General features: G+C 36.9%; 1 protein-coding gene across 4 annotated transcripts in view; it reads left to right on the forward strand.

Moving 5' to 3' along the window:
- FRMPD2 (FERM and PDZ domain containing 2) overlaps window positions 1–17,344 on the forward strand; it is a 67,350-nt gene extending 50,006 nt beyond the window's left edge. For all 4 annotated transcript variants that reach the window (XM_071811962.1, XM_071811963.1, XM_071811964.1 and 1 more), the window contains 11 exons: window positions 923–1,084; window positions 1,962–2,133; window positions 3,668–3,744; window positions 5,566–5,642; window positions 6,539–6,654; window positions 9,105–9,253; window positions 10,952–11,042; window positions 12,110–12,444; window positions 13,950–14,165; window positions 14,450–14,512; window positions 15,339–17,344. In XM_071811962.1, coding sequence (XP_071668063.1) covers window positions 923–1,084; window positions 1,962–2,133; window positions 3,668–3,744; window positions 5,566–5,642; window positions 6,539–6,654; window positions 9,105–9,253; window positions 10,952–11,042; window positions 12,110–12,444; window positions 13,950–14,165; window positions 14,450–14,512; window positions 15,339–15,410 — 1,530 coding nt within the window. In that variant the 3' untranslated portion in view covers window positions 15,411–17,344. The remainder of the gene's footprint in view (window positions 1–922; window positions 1,085–1,961; window positions 2,134–3,667; window positions 3,745–5,565; window positions 5,643–6,538; window positions 6,655–9,104; window positions 9,254–10,951; window positions 11,043–12,109; window positions 12,445–13,949; window positions 14,166–14,449; window positions 14,513–15,338) is intronic.
- The last annotated feature ends 268 nt before the right edge of the window (window positions 17,345–17,612 follow it).

The following is a 17,612-nucleotide window of genomic DNA, read 5'->3' on the forward strand; positions in this document are numbered from 1 at the left end:
CTGATGAATTCCTAAAATACACAGGTATGTTATTTGAAAAAAAAAATAAGTAATTTCCATGCTTAACATACAATGCCCCAAAATTCTTACAAGTGCAATCATCACTTCTGTTTGTGCAAACATGGGGAAAATAATGTTACTCAGAATTTAAATTACCCGCATTTGGACTGATATTTCATAGGAATAGATTTACTAGTTTTCTCTTAATTGTGGTTTGCAAAAAAGGGCTGTCTCTTGTTAAAATTAGGCATTCAACCTGGCAGAAAAATTGTAACAATTTTCTCACTTTTGATTAAGTCATCACTATTACTGCTTCTTCCACATCATTTAATCCATTATGGTTTATCTGTTCAACTTGATAAAATAATTTCTGAAGATATTTGCAACATTGGAACTATCCATGCTGCAAGTTCTAGGCTGCTGCTATTTCTGACATAATACTTGACCCTGAAGAAGCAGCTGATTTTAAAACTGAATGAAGTGCTAAAGCCAAACAGATAGGTATGTTGGGGTTGCAAGGTTAGGTTTTTCATCATAGAAAAAGAATGGAGTATGTACTGCATCGCTACCATGCTGGAGATAAAAGTGATTTTTTTGTCAACGAAGGTGGTGTATTTGATATATTTTAAAAGGGTTACAAAAGTAGGTGTTTCCTTGCTCTTAAGAGGTTATTTTCCCCTCCAATACTTGTTAAAAAAAATTACAGAAATAAGTATGTACGATTTTTATTCTGATATATACATGCAGCTGCTATGTTAATCTTCAGAAGCTCTATAAACCTATTCAAGAGAAGGATATATCCCATAAATTACATCATTCGGTGAAGACTGTGGAGCATAATGGGACTCTTCGATATTAAAAATGCAAACAAACCACATCCCTGAAGAAAGCTCACTTTAGATTGGATCTTTTTCTTTTGCAGGACTTCATTATTAAGATTGAGCTAGAAAAAGCAGAAAATGGAAGCCTAGGATTTGCACTGGTAGGTGGAAGAAATGGCAGAGCTATCCTAATAAAAGCAATCAGTCCAGACAGCATTGCAGATCTAGATGGGAGGCTTCAAGTTGGTGACATACTACTTAAGGTAATGCTTCTTCTTCATTGTTTTGGCCTACATTTTCTCCAGTTACTCTATCATGAGCATTCTGTTCAGTACGAAGGTTGCACGGATTGGAAATCTGAGGCTGCTTGGCACAGTAAAACATAGAAGATGATGTCCCTTGGCTCCTGGGCTCAGGGAGCTGTTCTGGGTCCTTCCCACCCCTTGCCCAGAGCTCAGCTCCCTGTGGGACTGGGTCTCTCTACAACTGGAAGGTGGCAATTGAGCACTCCAACAGAGAAGCAGACCCAGTGTAGCAGGGCAAGCAGCAAAGTGCAACTCCTCCACTGTGCTCAGTGAGGATTACATGTAAAAATCAGGGAAACAAGAGCTGACTGACCAGCCACGCATAAAACGGCTAACCAGGAGGACACTGGCACGAACTTATTATCAGTGCCATTTAGGTATTATCAAGACAAGCAAAAAGCACCAGAATTAGAACTTTTGAACCTTAATTTAAAAATCTTATTATCTTAAACACATTTTAATAAAATACTCTTTTTCTTCATCACCCCCTTCTCCCACCCCCCCCCAATTATTTGTCTTCCTCCTTCAGGAATTTCAATATTTTTGTTTGTTTTTCTATTTTTCATTTACTTCCATCTTCCATCTGAAGAGTGAGAGAAACAGGGCACTGTCAACGTCTCAGAAGAGATATAGACTATACTTCTGTGGTGTACTGCTGGCAATCATGGTATAAAGAATTAGAGAGAAGATGATCAAAGAAGTTACTAAAATTTGAGGAGATAAGGACACCTGAAATGTAAACAAGTTATATAAAGATTGCTCAGTGCTGGGATATGTGCTTAAATGAAGCTTTCTGTTACAGGAGTCTTGAAGCATGTATCATTGTATTTTTCAGGTGAATGAGACTTTTGTGTCTGGTCTGCCACGCCAAACAGTTATAGATCTGCTGCGCAAGGCTCGAGGCACTGTTCAACTCACTGTCTGCCGAAGTATGGCTTTGCATTGGACTTATTCAGGCAATCAGAGCAACAGTATACCTTCCCCTCCAAACACAAAAGCAGAGCCCGGTAAGCAGCCACATCCCCTCAGTACATAATAAAAGTGGGGTTATGTGTTGCCTGTATTCCAATTTCCCATATAGCAAAACAATTCAGTATTACTAACTTCACAGTTGCTCCTGATTCATAGCTGTAGATACAAACACATTTTTCACCATGATCTGCAGCTCCAGCTGAGCTACTCAAGACATAGGACCGCAGGGAAGGAATGCCCAAGCATGATTTTTAAGTCTAGGAGTAGTGGAAGCATAGCCCGTTACTGACCCAGCTACTAAAATACATTTCCAAAAAATTTCACATTCCAGCACTCCTACCTTATCTCTTGGAAGCACTACACCTCCTGTTCCACCTAGCAGACACTGCTTTCCTGCAATTGTTCATGTTCAAATCCAGAAGCCTCTGCTCCCAGGTTATTGCTAATTTGAGAGCACACCCACCTGCATCGGCAATACTTAGAAAGCTGACTAGATCTAATGGAAGAAACCTGTGTTGAAGGCTCTGCTGAATACTCAAAGTTTAAATACTAATTAAAGCTGGCAGTGGAAGTAAGGGCATACTCTTATCAGGAGATTATGGGTTTATATTTCTCAACTTTCTGTTTCTTTGAACAATTAAGTGTTTCCTATAACGTGTAGAAACTTCAAGGGCAAGAATACAGAAGTCTTCCTTAATATACCTTCCAGCACGCTGGTTACAAATTAGAGGTTTTGTTTCAAATCTTCTCAGCAAGAAACCACCGCCATTCCTCTTTGTTTTGTCCCCACCTGACTAGGGAGAGATAATCCTCTTGAACTCCTAGTCTGTGTCATAAAGACTAGACACTCCTTCACTTACTGGAAGATAACCGGCATGCTTCAAGAGCAAGGTTTTTCCATACAGATAAGAAAACTATGCTCAGCACTGGCCTGGAAGTGGGCTGTTCACTGTCTGATCTCTATTTTTGGGGTTTAATGACACAAAAAAAATGAAAGGATGGCCAGTTGTAAAAAGGTTGATTGAAGCTCCTGCCCTATTAACGGTTATGGAAATACTCCCATTCACTTCACCAGCTCTGCAAAGTTAAGAAAATAACTGTGGGGATGTTTATTTGCATCTCACATGATGTTGGTGAATTACACAGTTGCTGGAAAGTTTAAACTGTTTTCCTGGACCAGCAAAACCCAATGGTATTACAGAAGAACTGTCATCAAAGTTAACCTACGTTACTTGTTCCTTAGCACTGCAAAGGAATGGGTTGGGTTAGGGAGGGCAGATTTCAATTCTGTTTGAAGTTTTTTATAACTGCTATTGATACAGAGGTCTGCTTCAGTGTATCTTCTGTGAACCTAAGTTATGCAGGTTTCTTCAGTGGTGATATATAGCATTGGTGCCATACTAACCCTCAGAGCATCCATGAAAGGGACATTCTATGCCAGTTTCTGGCACTGTCTCTCAGTGCCTCTTCCAACATGAAAGTCCTCTGATGTGGATGGTATAGAAAAAGTGGATCTGTATTTTCATGCGTTGTAGGCATGTTGCTTTGATTTTGTTTTCTGGTGTTCAGATGGTGCTGAGGAAAGCCTCCAAGCACAGCCTGGATTCACTTTCAAGGAAGAAGAATCCAACCAGATGTGCAACAAGGTAAAATCTGAATCAGGCTTCTAGAAGTTATCAGGCAATGTACTTGTATTTTTGTTTACAAAATGAGTTTGCTGCAATGCAGGCAAGAACCACACCTTAATGGAAAAATAAATGTGGGGGAAGTGTGCTGCAATGACTGGAACTGCTAACATTTGAATGAGTCAGGGGATTCCACTGAGATAAGAGAATATGATTAGTATAATATATATGCTAAAAGGGCAGGGGGAAGGAACGTTACATGTGCAAATCTAGTTCTGGTGCTTTATAATACTGGAACGATTTATTAATTTTACCATTCTTTCAGTATTTTAAAACAATATACTTCGAAAGAGTTCTATTCAACTGTCTTCCATTAATATTCATAAATCCTAGGCACCCAAAATTCTTCAAACATGGCTATGTTTTTGAATCTTGGTGAGTCCTGCAAGATATTCCACATCAAATTTTACAGCATCTATTATTTCTAAGGTTACAACTGTAAAGATTCTCCTCAGAAATTGTTAGAAATACAGGTCTTCTTATCCTCCAGAACAAATAAAAAAAAACCCTAAACCCTGCTTCAATCAATATATTCAAACTAGAAAAAGATAAAATGGAAAAAAATCCTTGACATGAATAAGCTGAGAAAACCTTGAAGAGGAATTTGAGTCAGTTTTAAGTACACTGTTAAAATGGGTGTTGGAAAGAAACTGTTAAGAGAGTGGTGAAATATAGTATCAAAACAAGGACATGTCCATGATCTGACAAAGAAGTACACCGAAGAAATAATATCTATGAGAAGTAGGAGACAGTACTAATGTTATAGGTTCCTTATTAGATCCCTGAGTAATCAAGGTAATAAGGCATAAATTTCATTTCAGGCAGGTGGTTAAGTCTATCTAGTTCAGCACAGCATATGCCTAACTTTAAGCACATGCTAAAAATTTTGCTGAATGGGTTCCATTAACTCTCTCTTCTTCATTATTTCCAGCTTGCCTTTAGCTTTCTGCTATAAATAGAAACTATTGATGCTTTAATTTATAGAGCACAACTGCCATCTACTCCGAAGCTATAGACTTTGAAAATGACAAGCTACTGAAAAAAAAAAGAAGCAAAAAAGCAGCAGTAGAATACCTTTCCTTGGCAAATAGAAAACAAAAATCCATATAGGATTCTCCAGTCACTGTAGTCAGTATGTGCAGAAACTGAGTAAATAACTTCATGGTTACACAGGCAGCCGTGAATTCCCCTATTGTAACAGGGAAATACACCACGGAAGTAAGAAAATAAGGCATAAGTGGCAACTACCATTAATATCCTGTGGGACATTCAGTAGTTTTTGCTGTGTAACATGCCAAGGTGTTTTCTGAGTGCATCTGGAATATTAAGCAGGAAAAGAAGAAGAAACACCACATTGTGTCTCATAAAAAAGGAATTTATTACCAACAATTCCATCTCAGACACTGGTGCTGTCTGCTGCCAAGATCTAGGAGTGGAAGAGTGTGACTCATGGTTCCTGTGATTACCTTTTCTTTGAGATTAGAGATCATATATTAATAACTAACGTGAACTTTGTCAAAGGTAGAGATGTTTGAAGGCCGTATTATTATGAAACTCAGAGATACAGCTGATGTGGCTTTTTGGTCCTAGTAGATACTGCAGCACTGAATCCAAGTTACATACTTTCTTCTGAAAATGGAAACTTTTCTATTTTCCCTCTCCTTCTCAAGTGAAGGACAGCTCTTTTTTTCAGATAAAGAATGTTGATGTATCTATATTCCTGATGTTTCTGTGTATTGATTTTTCACAGCTTTTTCTCTTTTTTTTTCTTTAAACCTGCAGGAAATTACACCCAATTACCCTCTGCAAGGTCAGCTGGCTGGACAAGACTATAAGGATATCAGTAACATTTCAGACAGGTAAGTCTTTCAAATACAAATGCAAATTAAATAGTATGGGTAATTTATTTCTATATTTCCAGAGCTGTTCTAGTATGGCATGCAAATGTACTCATGTGTTCCAAATAACAGAAATACAGTTGTATTTGAATGCAGCTCCATCTGCAGTAAGAATTGCTGAACAGCATTTGTGTGGGCAGCGTCCCCGTGGGTTTTATTATGCTAAGAATTTCAAGCAGGTCTTGCAGCCTGGGATGGACCCTGTGCTATTATGGCTGCTCATTATTATTTTATTCTTCCTCTTAAGTGTACCTTTTACTATGTATTATGATTATACATAAGATAGGATAATGTTAGACTGATATGCTTAAGTCTACTAACGTAGTTAAATGATAGGTCTAAGAGTACAGGAGTTAGCCAGTAGAGAAATATTTGAACCAGTAATGTTGTGTTCTGGATTGCAGGCATATCTTCTACCTAAAACATATTTAAGTGCTTTAAAATTTTCTTAATACTTAGCTAAATAGGCTTTGCTTGTTACCATTTCCTATGATTTCCTAACAACTGAAAAATGACGTACATGAAAAATTATCTATAACTGCAATAATCCTCACTTTCAATAATTTTTGGGCAGCTTTTTATACAAAGTATCTTCTTATTTATTTGAAAAAAATAAAATACCATATACAAATTATAGTGTTTTTCACTGGCTATATTTGCAAATACTACTCCAGAAAAAAATGCTACTACTACTCCTTGAACTTATATTCTTCAGAGTTCACAATAATTCTTGAAAATACTTGCTCAAGAAAGTTGTCAGTGACCAAAACTAGATTGAAGCAAAAGCCTTTGTATGGTTCAGATTATTAAAGCTTCTGCTGTTTGCATAAGACCATTCAACTAATGCTGTTTTGCAGGTCACAGAAATATGTGGAATGTGAAGGTGGCGGAAGAGAGAGTCAGCAGTCTGAGTCAGACAGCTCGAACAATGAAGATGATGATACGCCCCACACAGTTTCTGTTCTACCTAGAAGTAACCATGCAAAAACTTCTCTTGTCTGTTTAACATTATAGGACCACTCCTCTGTATATGTACAGAGAAAACAACACTAATCCCTTGTATACAAGCTAAGAATTTACTCTTTGTGTCTTAAACACCAGGGCACTCAGGACACAATTTTTACTATTAATACATATGAAGGCCATCAAATCTTTGCAACATCCACAAGACTAAGGCCTACACCGGGGTCTCTCCGTCTCTTTCGGAGAACTGCTAGAAGGAAGGAACATGAATCTGAATGTAATTAACTGAAACCAGGGAGGGCAGCTCTGCTGGCCACCGCTCACTCACCACTGCTCTGAGCACATCCTTCGGAACTCCAGTTTCAAAAGGATGAGCTACCTTAGATATATATAGATATACATAGATACATATAGATATATATATAGTGGGGATTTTTTGTGTCTTTTGGGTTTTGGTTGGGATTTTTTGTAATGTTATGTACCATGTCCTTCTCAAAGGAAAATCTCTGAATACTTCGATTATACTCAATTAGGTGTACAAACTGAGCCATTAAGATGAAAAGAAAGTTGTTGAAGTTATTTGAGCAACACCATGACATTTGTTCAAACTTACGCACTGTTGGACAGTGCAAAGAAATGACACATTGGCTCAGTGAAATTCTTAGTTTGTCCAAAAGTGAGTAAAATAAATGCAGATGGATTCTCTTATATACAGTAAACAGATGGGATGTAGTAGAAGTCCTTTTTCACATATGAAAGACAATGAAAAGGAAGGCTTTGAGAATTAATCAAATAAATTCCAGGAACATACTACAAAATGTGCATGTTATTAGTGGATGCAAGGTTTTGAAATCATTCTCCTCTCTCCCTTGCTGTTCTCATACAACTCATCAAAAAAGCAAATTAAGTGTTCACACAAAAATGTAGAGTGAAGGGTCAAATTCTATCTCAAGATTTTTTTCCCCAGAATCACTGAATTTCACTTCATATAATAACTCCATTAAAACCTCTAGAATTGATGTGCTTAACCACATACTGAAACATGTTCGGTCCTCAGGTTCCAAAGCCCATCCGATATCAGAATACAGCTTACAGAGAGAACCTGCCTAGTTGTTCCTGTAGGAAACTAAGCTGCTTCTGCTGCAAACAAGAATAATTTGTGAAAGGGATCATATTGAGGATGCTGCGGTATCCTGCAGATTCGCTGCAATGCAGGTCTCTCCCAGCTTCTTCTTACCCCGTGGTAGTGGATGTCTCATCCAGAGTAAACCACAGTTATCTCCCTCACACAACCAAGCTGTGCTGGCTAGCAAACAGAAAATTATAACCACTTTATCCTCCATGACCTGTTAAGAGTTTAGGTTTTTTATTCCACTTTATCTGGAAGAAGAGTTTTGTGGGAAATAGCGTGCTCTGTCTGGAGGGGGGATCTGTCCTCACTGGCACTCTCAACTGATTAATAGAAACACCCTCGAATCTGTGAACAGAAAATGTCTTAGAAACTCAGGCAAAGCAGGTCCAAGTTGTAGCCCAGACAAGAGCATAGCAAGCATAACACTTCTTGCAGAGGTTAGCTGAGAGTAGCGATGACATTTTACAAGAGGAAAACAGAGCATTGCTCCTTGTCTTCAGCACACAACAAACCTGTGGAACAGATCATCAGGTTTTCCTTGAGACAGCTGGCATGTTACTCTTTGGTAACAGTAGCTTATGAATAAAAGGACAAATTCCATACTTCCTCTACCTCAAACCATTATTTTTCACCAAACAAGCTACTGTTTTTAGTCTACATGGCAACGAAATTTTGTGAATTGCTCCAGTAGAATAATGATATTTCTGGAGACATAAATATTTATCCTTCTTAATGTCAATTTTTGGATGAGAACATATACTTCAGGATGACCAAATTAGTAAAACTGAATCCTGATTTTGGTGCAGCAAAGATACTTTATGTATCATTCTTGAACAGGAATGTGAGGGAAGCTGAAAACAACTGAAAATATTTTTTTACTTGAGGAAGGAAGAATTTGCAGTGAGTATCCCTAGCAGTGGGGTGTGGCAATACTAATTTTCAGGAAAGTGTTGGAAACATGAAGATGATTCCATGAAAATGTGGCCAGTCTCCTCTACCAATATAAACTAGCATTGAAGTTTATATTTCTGCAAGTACTGTTTATCTAGAACAAACTGTATTTAGAAGCTATATGAGGCAGTAAGCTGCAATAGTTGGCTCTACTTCCAAATTACATGAAATGTGGTGCTGGTTGTATCCATGGTGCTCACTTACTCTTCTTTCTGCTGTGAACATAAGTAAGCCAAAAATATTTTTTCGCATTTCACTTCCACAGTATAAGCCTCAAAATGCACTTAAGTACTGCAACCCACTAGTTTTTAAAGCCAAGACTTTGTGCTATGACCAACAATCATTTAAAACTCCTTCATTTTCCTGTTAATATATAGGCAGAACCTTTGCTTCTGGAGATGAACTGACTCAGTTAATTAACTTCAAACCATCACTGACTGGAGTAGGTCCAAGGACTGGCATCACAGGTCTTATTCAAGACCTTCAGTTGCGGATTGAGAATCAAGAGGTGTTAAAGGAGTTCATGGTAAAGTGTGATTCCTTTTTAAGATCTGAGTGTTTAGCAGAGCTAAGAAAGTGACTTTGAGCAGTCTTGAGCATACTGTGTGGGAGACCAACTTGCATGCCTTTACTGACTTCACTTTCTCAGAGAATTATTCCAGCTAGAGCGGGGCTCCTACTCTGCTGTTTGGGTGATGCTACAATATTTGGATCTCTCTCTTTCCCTGCAGGTCAGGCTCACAATATTCCCTGTGCAAAGATATTGTCCACATGCAACGAAAAACAAATAATGCACAAAAGTAGAGTATTGAATCACTTTTTCCTAGAGGGACTTCTTCCTATTACCCCCTCAACTCTGCTGAACATCTGCCTAGAAATTATTCTAGAGGTTTCATTAAAGCAAGAAATCCATGCTGCTAGGGATTCACTAGTGTTGAAACAGTTGATGAAAAGAAAATGTTTCACACAATGTTCCAGTGATCCAGGGAACTCATTGCCACAAAACGCTATTAAGGTCAGGAACTTTGTGAAATTAAAAAGAAAAAGTAACAGACTTCCATAGATAATGAAAACACATAATTACATTTGATAACGTATAAGTAATTAAAAAGTGTAAAATTAGGAAAGTATATAAAATTTCTTGTTCCAGGATATAAATAGTTGTCATCAAATTCTCAAAGAAATAAATTCATAACTCTTCAACACAGTACTGGAATTTCCTTTAAAGGATGTCCTACTCATCACCAGAGAAACAGATTGCTACCACTTTTCCCTACTGATTACAATATTATTAATTTATTTCACTTTCCTTTATATCTCTGGCTTACTGAGTACAAAATCCCACAGGCTCAAATGTATAGGATTTGCTGACTTTCCCTGAAGGCTCAAGGGCATGTATTAATTTCCATTCATTCCATTCCATTACTGACATAGGCATAGCATACTATGAGCTGAGTCACGCATCTGCACAGAAAACACAAAGATCTAATAGGTAAAGCACTGGTTACCAAAGCAAATGGATATTTTATCTGAGTAAAAACTGCACGAACTGATGATGTTAAAAAACTGTCACATGTATGTCAGTCCATATATACTGCACAGTGGCACAATGTGATGGCTGAGCATTGTGCAATTCATACCAAAGAGGCAAAAGAATAAAGAAAAGTAAAGGTAACTCAAAGCTGTAAATGAAATGAACTTGCACATTCCTGCTTCCAGCTACATTGTGTTCTGCTCCCCTAAATCTGCTATGAAATACTTAATGACTCTATGGTTTGCACTCAACAAAATTGATGCTGTTACCTTTATCCATCACTTTCTCTGTCACTGAAAAGTATTCATTGATATTCCCTACCTGTTAATGGTGCAACAGGTGGTGCTTCAGTCAGTATGTTATCAATTATGAATGCTGACATTTGGCCAAGACACTATTCCAAACATCTGTTTTACAGAAATATACAGCAGGGATTTGTAATGAGAGGGGTTGGGGATGTGGGTTGGAAATCTCACTTGAAAACCCAGAAATTTTGTGCAGGCTGGAGAAAATACAAAGCAATTTAAATTCCTTGCCTACAAGTTTAGAGAATGATGCATTGATTGTCTTCTGTAAGAAGTCTATTTGTGAGTCCTGGGTCACACATAACAGTAAAGTTTTCTCACACTCTGTAAAGGTTGTCTGTAAAGGCTATGAACAAAATGGATTGACTATTTCTCTTTGATCTAGGCTTTAGAACATGTGAAACCAATAGATGACTGCAGAACTGGCAAAGCACCAGAAAACCAGGATAAAAATAGATACCAAGATATTATTCCATGTAAGTATGCACACTAATGAGAACGTACATTCATTGAACAAAGACATCAGAAAACAGAAAACCAGCTATAACACTGGGATATAGGAGGTGCAAACCCCACCACATCCTTAGTCACAAAGAGCTCCACTAATAATGAAATGTGTTGAGATTTTTCAAAAAGAGGTAGAGTTCACGTAAGGATGACAATTGCAAAACGTGTGATTTTCTGAAGTATCATCTTCCACAAGGCATGACTTGGTCTGGTAGAGGGACAGCTGTCTTGATGTTTCCTTCCCTCTTCCTCAGAGATACTGATCTACATTTCTGTGGGCAAGTGTAACTTAACTATAATAGCAGTTGTTTAAATCTGATTAAATGCACAACTACATCTATTGCTTATGACACAGTGGAATTCTGAAAAGTACAGTGAAAATCATGGAGTTATGTAGCTCTTCGAAAGATTCTTTCAGAAGTATATGAAAGTATAATATCCAACCAGAGCTGTCAGCTGCTCTTCTCTTATCTGAGTCACAAACAAATTTCATCACTGAAGTAATTTTAGAAAGAAGATTTGAGTGCAAGAGCTGTATGATTGCTGTTATCAGGGATTTAAAAAACATATTGTACTGCCCAATGATTCCCCAAGAGGTATCACAACAGAGGGAGAACACTTTCTGGACCCTTGATGTCTTTCTAAACTGCAGTAGCAGGACAACACATACGAAATTTGTAGCACAGTTACCTGTCTATATTAGTGATACAGTATACATTCTCAGAAATTCCCTGGTTTATAGCACCAATAACCAGTGACAATGTTCCCATGCCATACCTTAAAGGTAGTGCTGGATACACTATTTTGAATCACTGCCAAACAATTTTATGGTAATTATAAGGCTCATCAGAGTGTAACACAAATACCTTAAGAGAAATAAAGCTGGAATTCCTTTTAGTAGTTATTAATATTAGTGTTACTAGTCAAATGCATTCCAAAATTCAGAAGCTGAGCTTCCCCATCTCCTGAGTGTTAGAGATTGTAGAACTCTGCTTCAGATCTACAGCTGAAATAGCAACTTTCTGTTTCTGTACAGATGATAAGACACGAGTTCCTCTGGGAGAAAAGAATGGCTACATTAATGCAAGTTACATTAGAATGAAAGTTGGAGAAGAGGAACATTTTTATATTATAACCCAAGGGCCTCTACCATCCACTATGGCTGACTTTTGGCAAATGGTCTGGGAGAGTGAATCAGATGTGATTGCCATGATGACAAAAGAAGTGGAGCTAGGGCAAGTCAGATGTCATCGATACTGGCCTGAAGCTCCTCATGGCTCTACAGAACTGGCTAATTTCCATCTAAGGCTAGACAGTTACCAGATTCTGGAATATTTCATAGTTAGAACAATAGTAATGACCAACAAGCAGGTAAGTACATTTAATACTTTCATATATGATGAAAAAGATTAGATACTTTTCATGAGTAAATACCAGTGTTACATTTGCTTCCTCCGTAATATTTGCTCACTATTTTTTGGGAATGTAAAAATCTGAATAACGGGCATGAAATTAGAGTTAATGAAGTGCTGCTTCTTTGTTCATTGCACAAGATGTGGATCCAACATTACCTACATTTGGACAAGAATGTCCAAAAATTAGTCCTTTAATGGTCACAGAGCTAGTGTGTTCAGTGTTTTGCAGAATTGCTTACTGTTCTTATCAAATAAAATCAGTAAGGGTGGACAGAGTGAGTTCATATTTTGTAATGGTGACTGGAAGAAAAGAGGGGAAAAAATTGGTTTTCGTCGTAGAATTTAGAGCAAATGACACTTCTTTCATTCGTGAAAAGGCATGAATATACACAACACTGCAAATCTAGCAGCGAATTTTTAGAAACCTAACAAATATAAAATCCGGGGATAAGAACATGGAAACTGGAACAATTATAAGTCCATCAGTCTTGCCTCATTATTAAGTAAAGCTTTGCAAAAATTTCTGTAGGACCTATTAGTTAATGGAATAATTAAAATATTTGTACTTGTGCCAGACTTTTTGTCTTTTTCCATCAAGAACACCATTTCTCTATATGAAGATAACACAATACACCTTATGTCACTGAGTGTGAAACATAGTAAAGTATTTGATATGAGTCTTCCAAAAAGATTATTCAGATGGGAAGATGGGCCATTATATGTGATTGTTTCAATGAACATGTTATGTTTGCTGTCTGTCTTGGACCAATATTAAATTATTATACAAAATCAGAGGTTTACTTCAGCAGAAATCCAGACATGCATTCAAATTCTTCTGATGGTAAAAAAACAGGTTGTTGTTTTGCATTCAGCTTAATGCAGTTCGGCAAGTTGGCAACAAGAAGTGCTGTCCCAGGACCATTCAGTTAAAAATACTGTTTATCTACATTATGTTTATTCTTTTAAACATTTTTTTAGTTGATTTGGTTTGTATGGTAGGGTATCTAATCACAAGTTATTCTTTTATATCTGATACCCAGAATACCATTTATGATATTACTATTGAGGCTATCATATTACTACTCTTCCATTAGTATGGCTTATTTCAGTTACAAAAAAAAAAAAAATCTAGTAAACAGTAATGGAATGTTCTAATTTAACAAATGATTTTGTTTTTTCCTTTCTAATCAACAAAGAAGGTAACTACACCCTTTTGGGGCAATAGAGTAACTTCAGTGTCTCATCAAAATGATATGAAGTAAATTTCCTACTCCTACGTCTTCTGAGTGCATCTGACAAACTAAAATAAACCTTAATAGGGTCAAGTACAAAAAGCTGAAGAACATAGGGTAGACAAAAAACTGACTAAGAATGAGACTGAAGGAAAATTTATCAGTGGAATTCCTTGAAAATCTGCCTTAGGACTGATAGTTTTTAACATTTCTTGTTTTTCACTTCCAGACAGAAGAGAAGCGCATTATAAGTCATTTGCAGTTTTCCACTTGGCCGGACCACAATACTCCCAAACTGGCTGAGCAGCTTGTAAAATTTATTTGCTACATGAGAAAAGCTCACAGGACAGGACCTATTGTTGCTCACTGTGGCACTGGCATTGGAAGAAGTGGAGTTTTGCTGTGTGTTGAAATTCTGCTCAGCTATATAGAAAAAGATCTACATGTAAGTGTCAAATAGATAATCATTAAATATTACAAACTGGTATGGATGTCATCAACATGTGGGGATTTCTTAGACCAGAGTAATTCCTGATAGAATTAATCCTAACAAAATTGAATAAACCCAGCTTTTGTTGTTTTACACAACAAACACAATAACTACAAAGATAATAACTACAAATATTCTGTTTGTAAAAGGGCTGAGACACAGCTTCCCCATCTGAAAGTGCTTAAATCTTTCTTTATAACTTGCATGTCAACAAAACAAAAATTGTTCTCTTCTGATAGTTCAACATCAAGCAGATAGTGAGAGATTTGAGAGATCAGCGTTTTGGCATGATTCAAACTAAGGTAAGTCCTCAATATTCAACGAGATTCAGATTTTTAAAAGCGTCAATTAGTGGTACATATCCATATGCTAAATTAAAGCATATTTTTAGCCTTCTCATTTAAGGAAAATAACAGCCGTCCAGGTAAGCAATGTCTAGATTTAAATATGAAAGGCCTGTCCCTTACTAATTGAAATAAAAGCAAAGCACCGATATACTACAGATAGAAGCTCTGCTCCCCCACTTCCCCCTTCAGCCCCCTCCCCCGCCCTTTCTTTTTAAAACAAAAACAAAACCAGGGATCAACAACGAAAATGGTGAGATACCATAAATTCTACCTTGCAAAATTGCAGCCTTCTGTTGAATTCTTGCTCTTGCTGAGTTATTGTCACCTCAGTAAACTGTTCAACTGCTGAGTTAAACCTACCCCTGACAAGAGTTTTCATACAAGAAAAAACAAGAGGGAGCTAAACCTATTTAGAGCAAATGGGTGGTGGGACTAAAAGGATAAGCTTTTCCTATAGGCAAGTATTTTAGCACATGCTTTGATATATTTTTATTCAGCATAATGATCAAGCATGTGACTAAAATTAAGCGAATAGATAACCTTCATTGACCTAATGAGACATGAGCACAAGCTTACAGATACTGCATTGAATCAGAAAATGTTCCTGAACTTTTACAAGTGACAGAACAAAAAACCAAGGATTCTCTTAGATATCTAGATTTTTGTATCCATGTTACAAAGATGCTGATGTTACAAACAGGACTTCAGGCAGTTCCTCCTTCTTTGTGTATGATTTCTGTTGAATGTATCCAGGTATTCACAATGGTGTCTCTGCATACAGGATGAGTATTTGTTCTGTTATGAAGTTGTGCTAGAAGTCCTTCAGAACCTTCAAGCAATGTATTCCTACTGACTGCAATATGACTCTTCCCTGCTGTTCTTCCCATTGGACTGGAGGAACCACTCAGCAATCGCTTTAAAGAGATAACAACCCAGCACAGACAAGTGTTATACTACATGCTTTTTTAGATCACTTTCAAAACCTTGTTTAACATGTCCTGAGTAAATCATTTAAATCTTGGCTCACAGTTTGGAGAAACAGCCAACCAGCACTGCAACACTGCCGTTACAGTGCCATGGACAATTTGAGTGTTCTGTGTCATAATGTACTAATTGTTGGGAAAATACTTTGGAACTGTGACAAGGAGATAGCAGCCTTTGGAATTAGTTTTACTTCCCAGAAGGCCTCTATAAAGATGCAAGATTCAGCTGGTGTTGGTGGAAAATTAGTTGTTCCTTACATATTGTTGTGTACTATTGGCTTCTGGACTGCAAATCGGTATTTTCTACAGTAGTTATGCTTTTTGTGCGGAAGGACTCAATTTGTTTACCTTTGGTTGCTTGAACAGTGTAGAACCATTTCCAGTCATCACTCCAGCCCAGTAGTTTATATCATCATCACTAGACATCTTAAATAAAGAAACTGACAGAAAAATAGGATGCCTTTAAACCCTTGTCTCTTCAAAGCAGGAAGAGCATTCTGTTATCTGGATGGAATACTAATTTTTCCCAGCAGTATGAACAGGTGTAGATAGCATCAGTATTTCATTGTGCATGCATGTAAAAAAGAATGCAATACTAAACCAGATAAAATGACTGTGTGTGCACTATTGCACACATATACGCTTCATCTCCCCCGATCATTTCCAGTTATTTACTATTTTGTAATTCTTATCTAGGATCTGAGCCCATCAATTGGAAGTCCCACTGCTTTCAGTAGGGGCTGAATAAGATCTTTAAACTAGAGTATATAACTCTTTGTACAGTTTTTTTCTCTTGTAAAAAGTGTTTCTGTTAGTGTGAGTTTGAATGGATTTGAGCAGAAATCTGCTGCTCAAGTTTGTATGATTTTACTTGTTTCCACAGTACTACTTCCAAGTCTTTTAGCTAGAAGGTGGTATATATGGAAGTGAAGTTATTAAAAGTGCATTGGAATAGTAACTTTTACACATAGGAAATTAGAACAGCATTTCTTTAACTCAATTGTACATATTTTAAACGTCTTTGCTTTTAGGAAAGGTAAAAATGATAAGTGACATTTGAATTAAAAACTGTGGTAGAAACAGGACACAAAATAGTTGTTTATTTTCATTATAAATGAGAGGTTTATGGTTCAGAAAGAATGATGGATTAAATGCTAATTAAAAGTATGACTTTTAGGAAAAGACACTGTATTACAATTATAATTAAGGCCAAGGGCTATTTTTTTCTTTCTGCCCACAGACAGTCTGCTGGAAGTCAGGAAAACACAGAAATTAAATTTATACTGTGAGCCAAATGATAATTTCAACCATACTGATAGAGATCCAGAGTAACGCTAAATTAGTGGAGTAACCTCGGATATTTATTGGTAAAAACATAAAAATAATTTAAGGTTTTGTCTTAAATTAATTGAATTTGTGTCTTCCCAGAAGCATTACTTTCCATACACTCTGCATTACTGTCTTTGTGTTACATAGAAAGGACTATTTGCACAGTTTTGTCAAGTGTCATCAGCCAAATTTTTGTTTGGTATTTGACCTTTCACTTTGATTTTAATTACCGCACATGTACTGCTATACGATGAATGCACTACACTGCACACAAATGCACAATTCACTTTTTGTACCACAACTTTAAGAAGATTCTCAGTGACAATATTCCTGTACTTTATGCAAAGGTGTTTTTTCTGTAGTTTAGAACAAGCATTCTGGATTTAGAAGACAATCTTCATGGCATTATTTCTTCCTTCCTATCTGTGCATCATTATTGCAGGTGTTCCACAGAAGTGTTTGCTGTTTGACAATTTTTTTTCCCATTTTACAGGGATATTAAAAGATTCCTGAAACATTGAAGTGACTTTCGTTTCAATTTATTTTGATGAAAAAACAGCTGTAAAACTTAACTACTAACCATTAAGAGCTCTAGAGAAAATAGTTTTTAGTGATTAGGGCTTATATTTATATTTCCTGTAAAGGCGGATTTTGTGATTATGATACCTTTTATACATTCCCCTAAAACAAGTATTACTGACCTCTGAGACATTCTCCCATATCTCATGTTCTTATCTTTTAAG

This window comes from Patagioenas fasciata, chromosome 8 (genome assembly GCF_037038585.1).
Source record: "Patagioenas fasciata isolate bPatFas1 chromosome 8, bPatFas1.hap1, whole genome shotgun sequence".
NCBI lineage: Eukaryota > Metazoa > Chordata > Aves > Columbiformes > Columbidae > Patagioenas > Patagioenas fasciata.